The sequence below is a fragment of the Tamandua tetradactyla genome, chromosome 20, assembly GCF_023851605.1.
Source record: "Tamandua tetradactyla isolate mTamTet1 chromosome 20, mTamTet1.pri, whole genome shotgun sequence".
NCBI lineage: Eukaryota > Metazoa > Chordata > Mammalia > Pilosa > Myrmecophagidae > Tamandua > Tamandua tetradactyla.
The window spans coordinates 31,487,828-31,499,624 of NC_135346.1; the positions used below are offsets into that span (position 1 = coordinate 31,487,828).

An 11,797-nucleotide genomic window follows, 5' to 3' on the forward strand; every position below is an offset into this window, starting at 1 on the left:
GAACATATAATTGGGATGGTAACTCTATTGGACATTCCAATTCATTCAGTCACTGGTTCCCCATATGGAAAAGGGGAGTAGGCATTAGGTTTTATTAGTAATGTTATAGTAGTAACCAGATGTGTCAATGGCAGCTTATTTGAGGTCCAACAGTCCTTTGAACACATGTAGGAAAGCATGGCTGTAGTTCTCTGACTGTCCATATCAGAACACATCAGCTACCATGGAAACTAAAAAGGAAGAAAAATATATTTATTCCAAGATTCATTCACTGGAAAATGAGAGCGCCTTTTCTTCTGTAGAGCCCAAGTGTGATGATAATGTGCTAGGGGCTGCTGTGTTTCCCAGCATGAGCTCCCATCCGCTGAGGGTCCTGAGAAGGATAGTGGATGGGTCCTGGAGCCCTCATGAAAGGAGGGGGTGGTCCCATTGGGTGGAACATGTGTGGCCCAAAACCTGCAGATAAGAAGAGAACAAATTTGTCAGGCTTGTAGTTCCTTTGACAACCTTTTATACCTCTAAATCATTCTAAGATCAAAACAAAACTGCCTACTAATCAATTAAATTGAAAAGGGACTTAAGAAAATGTCAGTTCAAAAGACTTCTTAAAAATGTACAGACAGCTTAATTGAACACTATAAGTACAAGGAACCTTGAGTAGGGCATGAGATTTTGTAGGTTTGTCCAGAGTGATGCCCTGATAAATCCCAGAGTGATTTGAACAGTGAATAAAAAAGTATTTGCAAAGTTCCCTTGGGGGAATGGTGAGAAAGGGGGAAAATTGAACTTCCCCAAGTGGAGAATTCTTGATATTCTCACAAGCAGTGGGGACAACCAAAGCAAAAGGCTGAGCCCCCAATCTTGAGGTTTGTTCATATGAACTTAACCCCACAAAGGATAGGCTAAGCCTACTTAAAATTAGGCCTAAGAGTCACCCCCAAGAGAACCTCTTTTATTACTCAGATGTGGCCTCTCTCTCTCAGCCAATACAACAAGCAAACTCACTGCCCTTTCCCTCTCTGTGTGGGACATGACTCCCAGGGGTGTGGACCTTCCTGGCAATGTGGGACAGAAATCTTAGAATGAGCTGGGACCCAGCACCAAGGGATTGAGAAAACCTTCTATACCAAAAGGGGGGAGAGAGAAATGAGACAAAATAAAGTGTCAATGGCTGAGAAATTCCAGAGTCTAGAGGTTATCCTGGAGGTTATTCTCATGCATAATATAGATATCACCTTTTTAGTTAAGGGGTAATGGAGAGGCTGTAGGGAACTGTCTGAAAATGTAGAGCTGTGTTCCAGTAGTCACGTTTCTTGAAGATGATTTTATAATGATACAGCTTTTGCAATGTGACTGTGTGATTGTGAAAACCTTGTGTTTGATGCTATTTTTATCCACTGTATCGACAGACAAGTAAAACATATGGATTAAAAATAAATAATAGGGGGAACAAATGTTAAAATAAATTTAGTAGATTGAAATGCTAGTGATCAATGAGGGGGAGGGGTAAGGGGTATGGTATGTATGAATTTTTTTCTGTTTTCTTTTTATTTCTTTTTCTGGATTGATACAAATATTCTAAGAAATGATCATGGTGATGAATATACAACTATGTGATGATATTGTGAGTTATTGATTGTATATCAAGAATGGAATGATATGATAAGAATGTTTGTGTGTGATTATATATAATAAATTTAAAAAAAGGATAATTTGGGAAAAAATGTCTATGTGCATTAAATCCCTTGCTTTGGGATTTGCTAGGGAATAAAATTTCACAGGAATAAATATACCTACTAGTATGTCATCAGAATCCCTGTTATGTATCAACTCCTCCCTGACATGATTCAATCAGGATTTGAGGAAAGAGGAAGAAATCAGGCTGAGGCAGGACCTGGTCAGCATTAACCTCAATGCTCTTTACCAGAAAGGAGGGTGTCCAAAAACCAGGGCTTTCTTCTAAGAGTATGAGAACTCTGCCACAAGAGAACTGGGTATTTGGGAAATACTGTCAGTGCTACAGAGTGCTGGCCTGTGAACTGTTTATGACTGGTCACTAACAAGACTAAGAGCTGAAGCCAAAATACAACTCAATTACATTAATAAGCACACTGTTTAGTTCACCTGACATTTTTTTGCTAACAAGATTTCCTGAGGAGGAAACCAGTGAATTGATTTAGGTTCTTACACAGGCCCCTTATTTTTTCACAGACAAGTAAGAAATACTTTGCAAAATGACACATGTCCACAGCTCATGCTTTGAGTAATAGTGCTCAACTAGTACTATATATATATAATAAATCCTCAGATGTAAATCCTCAGATGTCCTGCTGAGAAAATAAACTATATATATATATAGTTTAGAGCAGGGAACAAACATGATAGATCACTATAGCCCAGTAACTCCTGCTCTGATTACACATACACTTAGATATTTGGAAAATTGGAGATTTTGCCCTCCTTAGTGAGCCAGGAAAAATAAATGTCCCATCAAATCAGGCTTCAACAGATCAAATTCAAAGAATTAAGAGATTAGACATGAAGGTGAGGTGTGAAGACAGGACTTTCACAAGGATATCTCTGGGCTAAAAAAGTCAAACCTAATAACCGGAAGAAAAATGAAAGCTACCTGGGGGTGGGGGCGGAGCTATGCCAGGGGGCGGCGGCAGGGCAATGTTCACCACTGCTGGAGGGCCACTTGGGGGTAGGTTGAAGTAGTTGGCAGAGGCTTCTTCTTCTGCTGCAGGAGGAGGAGGAAGAGCTGGAGGAGAAAAAACAGCCAAAGGTTGTGGCGGGGAGAATGATGAAACCCTGTTTCCACAGCCTGTAATTCCTCACATGTCCTGCGGGCAGAACAGAGCTGCTGCAGGAGGAAGCTCAGCCCCTCATCTAACAAAGGAATAGCAGGGCAGACTGAGCACCTGAAGTCAGCCAGCCACTGGGTAGGCAGGAAGTCTACACTTACCTCCTGGCAGCCCTGGAACAGGCTCGAGCTTGATTCCAGAGTCTGTGGTTCCATCCTTCTCTTTTTCTTTTCCTCTGGCTGCTTGAGATCTGGGAGACATACACGTTTACACATAAATACACAACTTCAGCAGTTTGTCCAACCTTATCTTCACACCTTTGCTTCTCATGTTCTCCAGTTAAAAGAAGTTTCTTCACTACTTGCCTCCTCTTCACAGGAACTCTCTTTTCCCACAAATGTCACAGTACAGAATGAGTAACAACAAAGGGTTTGAAACCAGCAAGACCTGGATTCAAAACTCACTTGCTAGAACTGCTGTGAGAACTAACAGAGGCAATATATATGTTTAGACATTGTTCAGCACACAGAAAACACCTGATAAAGGGAACTGCTAATATTAGTGATCTCTTCCCTGGTTCCACGCTGGAAACAAGTTTCCCTTCTGAACTTTCAGGGCCCCTTACTGTGTCTCTCTTATGCAATCACTACTTTCAAACTTAAATTAGCTATTCTTCTGTTTTATCTTCATTATACACAGCCTCTGTAAGGCAAAATCTAGGTCTAATCCACTCGTAAACCCTCAAATCCAACTCCCATACCCTGGTCTAATATGCACCTATAATAACTGCTAAAAAAAAAAAAAAAGGCAGCAGATTATAAACCAAAACCCTGAACAAGTTTCCAAAGTAGGATTCTTTCAACATCCACAGGAATTAACTATTAAAAAGAAAACTAAAAGGTCCTGCTGATTTACCAAAGGCTTACTAGTCCCCAAATAACCAGTATCTTGAAAATCTCCAAGATATTCTTAAATACCCTAATTCTCACCTTCCCCATTTCACATTGAGCCTGCGGCCATTGACAATCAACTTATTAAAAGATTTTTCAGCAGCTACTTCTGCAGCTTGTCTTGTGGCAAACTGGATGAAAGCACACTGCTGCCTCTGCACAACAGTTATTGTCCGAATCTCTCCAAACTGGTAGAAATGATTTCTGAAAGGATACAGGCAGATAAAAACGAGCATTAACAACAGATATTCCCAGAGACATTAAAATGGATTTTTTACTCTTTCACGACACATCACCAGGCAGGTGGACCCTACACTTATCTCTTATACTTCTATAAGTCTTTCCCCTCATACTTTACTTTGGGTGCTGCCTAGTAAGAGGAGAAAAGAAAAATGAGGAAAAAATAGAAGCTATCAAATACCTCAGGGTTTTTTCTATAGAAAAAAGGGGTTCTAACAGATTCCTTAAGGATGCATAGCCTAACCTCTAGATCAAGATTTGGCAAACTATGGCCCATAACTCATAAACCAATAATTTTTAATTTTTTTAAACAACTTTAAAAAAAAAAAGAAGAGAAGGGGAAGGAGAAATAACTGAGACCACATGTGTCCTATGTAGCCTAAAAATATTATTACCTGGGCTTTTATTGAAAAACACCCTCTGGGGATTGTCTAGCCCATTTAGGCAGTTTTAACGGAACCAAGAACAGCTATCAATTTAAAGGAGTTTCTTCTCTACTTCTTCCCTTTGGAAGAAGTAATTTGTACCATTTTCTGCCCAGATGTCTCATCTAGTCAAACACAGTACAAACCGAGAATAATACAAATTTACCAAATATTTGTCTCTTTAAATAGCCAACAATTTATGGACTTGATAATCTCAGAGTCCTCCAAGTTAGGATGTGTGCCATCTTTTAAAAATTCTAATGGGCTATTAGGTCAAATAGAACCCCAGTATAACTAGTTCACTGCGCATGCAAGGATAGAATAAGCACTGTTGATGAACATTTCTATTCTGGCATCATAAAGGACAATTTCATTAAAACATTACCTAGTATGATACTAACTTTAGAGTACTTAAATAAAAATGTACATTGTACAGAATTAGCAGTTCAAAAGCAAATAGGATTCATGAAATTATACCCACAGACCTTAGATCTGTCTCAGTAATGGTATCTCCCAGACCACCAACATAGAGTGTGGTAATGGTCTTGTCCTCTGGTGGGTCCAGACGAGGCATTGTTGACGCCCGCTTTAGAAGCTTATCTGCCACAGGATCATTGATTCCATAGTATCGGTCTTTGATATTCTGATCAGCAAGGGGGTCATCTGGATCTGTAGGCTTCTCGTGTCTATGGATCAAGAAAGAATAATGCACAAAGGTGAAACAAAGGAAAAAATTTACAGATATCCCCCAACAGTACCTGCCTTTTAAAGACCCAAACAGATACCCTGAAATGTCTTTGGAATTAGAAACCACAGTCATACTAACATGTAATTAGTAAAACAGAGTTAAACCAGGGATTTACAGTATCACTCAGGACTTCCTAGCCTCACAAATGTCATTTAAATGGCCATCTAGGTGCCAGAGTTTCTTTATGAAGAAATGTTTTTGTTAAGATCCACCTCAAAACAAAATGGGACACACAGGCTACCCCTTTCTAGGTCAATGTTTTTAGTACTTTGAGGTCTTGCATTCCACTGAAAATCTGATTAAAGCTATGCATCCAGTCTCAGAAAAAGGCATGTGGGTGTTTTAACCAACCTCCCAGTTAAGAATTTCTGGCCCAGATGTTTGGCAGTCTTGATTGAAACATACTCATACTTCTTCAGAAGTCTTACCTCTTTTGATTTCAATTATACATTGAGATTAAAGTCATTTATATCATTACTGTGAAGACTTACATCTCAGGTAGAAACTTTTAGAGTCAAGATCTATATTATCTGGCACAGCAACTTAGTTTCCAAGGCTTAGTAAAAGCTCAGTTATAAACAAAAACTACAATTTAATCAAGCTTTCAAAATATAACACTACTAAAACATAAAGACAAACCACACTAGTTGTGTGAGCTTTTATATTTTAAAGGAGAAACAATGTAAACCTCATTTCCCATTTCTTAAATTACTACTCATCTAAAAGTAAATAATGAAAATGCGGTTCAGTTCTTACCTGTATGGACATTCTTCTCCTCTCTTACATTCTCCTTTCACCCAGAAGGAGCAAATGTGAGGTCGATTCCGTTTATAGTAAGGTGTAGTCCGGGCCAGTTTGAGTAGCATGTCACTGGTGGATGTGGCTTTCCCCAGCATACCAACTGGCCGTGTTCCATCAGAGTTAGAAATCTACATGAGCACGACAAAAAAGACAAGTTGCATAAACTGTATCACTTTACACTAAGATTCTTTATAAAATATAAAGCTACATCAAGAAAGCAACAGCTTCTCTCTCTCTCAACCAACACAGCAAGCAAACTCACTCTCCTTCCCTTCTCTAGTGGAACATGACTTCCAGGGGTGTAAATCTCCCTGGCAACGTGGGAGAGAAATCCTAGAATGAGTAGGGATTCAGTATCAAGGGGTTGAGAAAACCTTCTCGACCAAAAGGGGGAAGAGAGAAATCAGACAATATAAAGTGTCAGTGGCTGAGAGATTTCAAACAGAGTCAAGAGGTTATCCTGGAGATTATTCTTACACATTATATAGATATCCCCTTTTTAGTTAAGGTATATTGGAGAGGTTGGAGGAAAAGTGCCTGAAAATGCAGAGCACTGTTCCAGTAACCATGTGTCTTGAAGATGAATGTATAATAATATTAGCTTTTGCAATGTGACTACATGATTGTGAAAACCTTATGTCTGATGCTTCTTTTATCTACGGTATGGACACATGAGTAAAAAATATGAATTAAAAATAAATAAATAACAGGAGGAACAAATGTTAAGACAAATTGAGTAGATTAAAATACTAGTGATCAATGAAAGGGAGTGGGCAGGGGTATAGAAAAAATAGGGGGAATAAAGGTTAAAATATATTGGGTAAATGGAAATACTAGTGGTCAATGAGGGAGGGGTAAGGGGTATGGTATATATGAGTTTTTAATTTTTCTGGAGTGAAGCAAATGTTCTATATTTGTATATATATTAGTATATTCATGATCATGGTGATGAATATACTACTATGTGATGATATTGTAAGCTATCAATTGTACACCAGCTCAAAATGAATGTTTGTATGTTAAGAATGTTTGTGTTGCATGTTGTTTATCAATAAACATTAAAAAAAAAAGAGGAAGAGGCAGCATACCTCTCTCTCCATATTCTGCGTGTAGTATTCTTTGTTGACATCTGACTTTGGCATATCATCCTTAAAAGACAATCCCGCATCACGAACTTGGATGGGCAGGCCTAGTATAAAAGAAAGGATGAAAAAAACCTCAGATATATTAAAAAAAAAGATACTCATAATAAACAGACAAGCACAGAATATAATACCATCCTTCCCTTATCTACCCATTCATTAGTTATTAGAGGCTTTACTAGATTTTTTATTTAAAGTCTTTATATCATCACTCTAATACTGCTATAGTATATTCTAAGAAATTGGCTGTATACCTGTGCTATCATGAAATTTGATAAAAGGAATGTTTTAAAAAACCCTTTAGGGGTGGGCCATGGTGGCTCAGTGGCAAAGTTCTTGCCTGCCATGGCGGAGACCCAGGTTCGATTCCCAGTGCCTGCTCATGTGAAAAAAGACCCTTTTAGGTGAACAAACTTCAGTTATAGTCAGATTTGGCCTGTAAATTATCTAGCTTTTATTATAACAAGATTTAATTAAAATAAATATAAAAAGAGGTTTATTTTGGGGCCCGTGCCACAGAGCCTCTGGATGGTGGGTCATGTAAGGGTCACACTATTCCAGGACCAGAACACCTCTGTAACAAACAAATCCTACTAAGCAATATGTGGCCTATACTCTGATTAGCAGACTAACTTTCTGAACTTGGTACACATAAATGCACACATTGCTCTTCCCTTTTACTCTGATGCATAGTAGAAACCCTTGCTGAAAAATTATTTTCCATAAAAACAAAAAGTCACCTATAGTTAAGAAAACAAAAAATCACTCTCAAAAGCAGTTACACTTTGAATCAGTAGCAATATAGGTATATACATGATCCTAACAACACGGTAGAGACAAAAATCTAAAGCACAATTAACCTATGAGCTTCTGGTTGGGATTGCAGAAAAAAGCTCTAGATCTGGAAAGAGGCAAAGAAATTACCAATCCTAGGACCAATGCCTTTTACTTCACCTTGGCTACAGTGATGTAAATGAGGGAGGGTTAGGCTAATTCTGATTAATTCCCAATTTGTCCTTAAGTTCCTACTGTTATTCAGGAAGACTCTAGAAATGGCCTAGCGCAGTTCTCTTCCTGGGAAAAGCAGACCACAGTAAGTATTCCAAAAGTGGATCAGACCAGAGATAGGGTGAGAAATGGGAAAGAACAGACTGATTTGTTGTCAAAGGCATGGGCACTGCATACTTTCACATCTACTGACAAGGGAAACATACCATATTCTAGGTCCAAGAGGCAGGTCTGGCAAACATTCTTCAATTTGCTGCAGGTTTGGCAGACTTCAGTTTTCTTGAAACGCATGCGCACCCCAGGGCACCAACGAAACACTGTGAATGGCCTGGCACAGATCTGGAACACAAAGAGCCACAGGCTGTTAATGGCTCTGACCTGGACAATTAATCCAGAGAATTTAATAACAACAGGGAACTCACAGACAGGATTCCTGACCCTAGGGTTTGAAACAGGTTCAACAATCATCTAAACACCATCTGATGTTTCAATCCCATTTATAACACCCCTCCCAAGTAGTTAAAAAGTTCAAACAGTACAGAAGTGAAATAACCAAAAAAGTAAAAGCTCCCCATCCTAGGTGTAACCATTATTAATAATTGGATTCTTCACCATTTTGAGGGCTATAGGTGCTATCACATTCATATATTCCTTTGAGAGTCTTATGATAGCTATGATCTTCTTCCTCGGCAAAATTTTCAAGTGGATGGCCATATAACACTAGGTAAACAAATTCTCAAAGCCCATACACGGATATCCCAAGAAGCCCTACTTTACAGAGCTCATTTTCTTACTTCCTGCAATAAATAGTTAACAGCCAATGAGCACATAAATGATATATGAGACTTGTGTAGTACTGATTTGTATCAGAAGATCTCAAAGTTCGGCAAGCTGAAGCCATACTTGGTAGATGTGATAGTTAGGTTCATGGTCAGCTTGGCCAGGTGATGATATCCAGTTGTCTGGTCAGGCAAGCACTGGCCTAACCATTATTGCGAGGACATTTCATGTACTTACATCATCAGTCAGTTGATTGCTCGCATCTATGGCTGATTACATCTACGACCAACTAAGGGGAGTGTCCTCCATACTGAGAGAATCCAATCAGTTGATGACTTTAAAGGGAGAGGTGACAATTTCAGCATTCAGAAGAGAGAACCTTCATCTCTACTTCAGTCAGTCAGCCACCTGGGAATTCATTGCTGTTGCAGCTCACAGCCTGCCCTAACGAATTTAGACTCATGCATCCCCACAGTTGCGTGACACACTTTCAAAAATCTCATATTTACAGATATCCTGTTGATTCACTTTCCCTAGAGAACTCTAATACAATAAACAAAAAGAAAAATAAAATAAAATCATTACTCTTTAACAGACATACTTACTTTGCATTCCTTCCCATACTTTTCTTTGGTCTGAAATAGAAAAAAACAGAGGTAACAGAAAGAAAAACAACCAGATGTCTGCTTTATCCCTAAATACAACCCAAGAAAGGCATCTGGAGATCCCTGATATCTAAAGACGACAAACAAAACAAAACAACCATCACCCTTTTTTTTGAGGGGGGAGGGGGATTATACTTATTCTAACTGACTACTATTCATTATAATCTCTTAAGAATTTTATGACTCTAATATCAATTAACTGCACATCTTTCCACAATCACAACTCTTAGTTTAACTCTGGCTCCCAAGTTCTCTCCCAAGAACTAAAATTCCTAATGGTTACCATGATCCCCAAATCAGGGAGGATGAAGCCACTGCCAGCCTCTTTTACAAAGTTTAATCAGAAAGCAACTACTATAGACATACCCTGTCATCATGTGCTGATGCCCTATATATAGTAAATATTCTGTTCCTATGAGCTATTTAAACACCTTGACTATACCAACCTGCAAATACCTCTGAGACTGATCACAATAATAACAGTCCTAATCTAATTTTTATAAATGGTAACTGCCAATAATTTCATCTTATTTATAAGGATTGGAGAGTACATCTCCTATTCCTCCCTCACGCACTCCTTAAAGAAACTACAGTGACCCAGGGGCCAAAGGGCATTCAACTTGGACTCAAGAAATCTAGGTATAGTCCTGATTTTCATACTAACCTGAAGTCCCTGGAATCGAATTATGTTAATGTAAATCCAACCCTTACTTGCTATGTGAAGAGATACTTAAACTCTGTAAGCTACCATGTAAGTAAATAAATGGTCAGTAAATACTAGCTGTTATATAAATTGTACTTCACAGGATTGCTGCAGAGTTCCAAAGTGAGATAATAAGCATGACAGTCCTCTGCAAATTGTCCTTTGCTTTGGGTTAGTAAAGAAGCATCATTACTTCTGCCTGGCTAAGAGAAACGTGCAAGTACCACAACACTGACAGAAAATGAACAATAACTATTGTTTCACCTGTGATCACACTCACCATTCGGATATACGGGTTTTCTCCAAGACACGTCTGGCACAGTATGGGGAAGTCCTGGTGAAAATGGAAAGTATGGTTGAGGATCAGGCTCCGAAGACCCTGCCATCTCGGCCACACTCGTCCGGGCGGGGACACCGGCAGCGAGGGTGGAGACCGGGGCAGGGCAGGAAGGAACCCGAAGTCCAGCAAGGGCCAGGTCGCTGTCTGTACTTCCGGCAGGTGGCGGGAGGAAAGAAAACCAGCTCGAAAAGGCTGGAAGGGACGGAGATTGAAAGCAGAATGGTCCGGGACACTGGCTAGGTCTATTCCCTTTAAGTGTGCATGAGGGCCGCTCTCCAGCCTCCTGCTGCGGCAGAGCTAGGCCGCGGTATTAACTCTTCCCGGGAATTCCCTCGGCCACGCCGCAGCGTCGGCCGTGCCCGCCCGCATGAAGCCCGGCCTCGCCGCCTCTCTCCGCCCTCCTCCGGCAGCCCAACTCACCGCATCCTCCCAGTTCTGCCTGTTATAGGTATTGGATCCCAGAGAGGTCGCCATCTTGAGACCGTCCGGAGGCAGCGGTGGCTTTCTAGCAGGGAGAGAGGACCGCCACAATCCCGTCAGGCCCCGAGACTGGCTCTGGCCTGTCGACGTCTTATTTTAGCGTCTAGCGCGCCCGAGGGGGCGGGGCCTTGTGCGCCATGACGTAACCCGCTCTTGGTGTTCCTTAACAATTGGAGCCCTGGTATTTTGCACCTTGATATTCTCTTGCTTTGTGTCTGGTTGGGATGAAACCGCAAGTGCAATTTATTCATTTAAAAATCGGACAAAAGAAGGAAGGCCCAAGCAATGAATGAACGGCTGGGATTAAAGCACGGTTATCTATCACTTGGAGCTATTATTATGCCAAGAGCTGGTCGAATGTCTCACAATATTTGCCAAATTTAGCAAACAAAAATACAGGACGCCTGGTTAAGTTTGAGTTTCAGATGATAAACAGCTAGTCATTTTTTTGTATTACTATTTTTGGGACATGCTTAAAATGATTCGTTGTTTATCTGAAGTTCAAAATAACCGGGCGTCTTGCATTTTGTCTGGCAATCCGCTCTCTAGACAAGTATGATTCTCCTTATATAGAAAAGAAAACAGGTTTAGAGAGACTTGCCGGTGTGAAGCCACGAATCCAAAGATATGATAACTGTTTATCCAACTTCCGAAATGAAAATGGACCACCCATAAATTGTTAATTTCATTTTCCAAGCAATTCATTCTGCA

General features: G+C 40.0%; 1 protein-coding gene across 6 annotated transcripts; it reads right to left on the reverse strand.

Moving 5' to 3' along the window:
• Nucleotides 1-226: 226 nt before the first annotated feature.
• On the reverse strand, nucleotides 227-11,198 carry RBM22 (RNA binding motif protein 22). 6 transcript variants are annotated; one of them, XM_077137421.1, is made up of 11 exons: nucleotides 11,027-11,198; nucleotides 10,547-10,600; nucleotides 9,504-9,533; nucleotides 8,325-8,457; nucleotides 7,057-7,157; nucleotides 5,924-6,096; nucleotides 4,905-5,105; nucleotides 3,794-3,958; nucleotides 2,966-3,054; nucleotides 2,630-2,761; nucleotides 227-456 (listed from the first exon to the last, which is right to left on the reverse strand). In XM_077137421.1, exons 1-11 carry the CDS (start codon nucleotides 11,078-11,080, stop codon nucleotides 326-328), a joined length of 1,263 nt encoding a protein of 420 aa, XP_076993536.1. In that variant the 5' UTR covers nucleotides 11,081-11,198; the 3' UTR covers nucleotides 227-325. The 6 variants fall into 6 exon arrangements, with proteins under 6 accessions (XP_076993536.1, XP_076993541.1, XP_076993539.1 ...); XM_077137426.1 differs by lacking the exon at nucleotides 11,027-11,198 and adding an exon at nucleotides 9,136-9,233 and having other exon boundaries at nucleotides 10,547-10,563; XM_077137424.1 differs by lacking the exon at nucleotides 9,504-9,533.
• Between the last annotated feature and the right edge of the window lie 599 nt (nucleotides 11,199-11,797).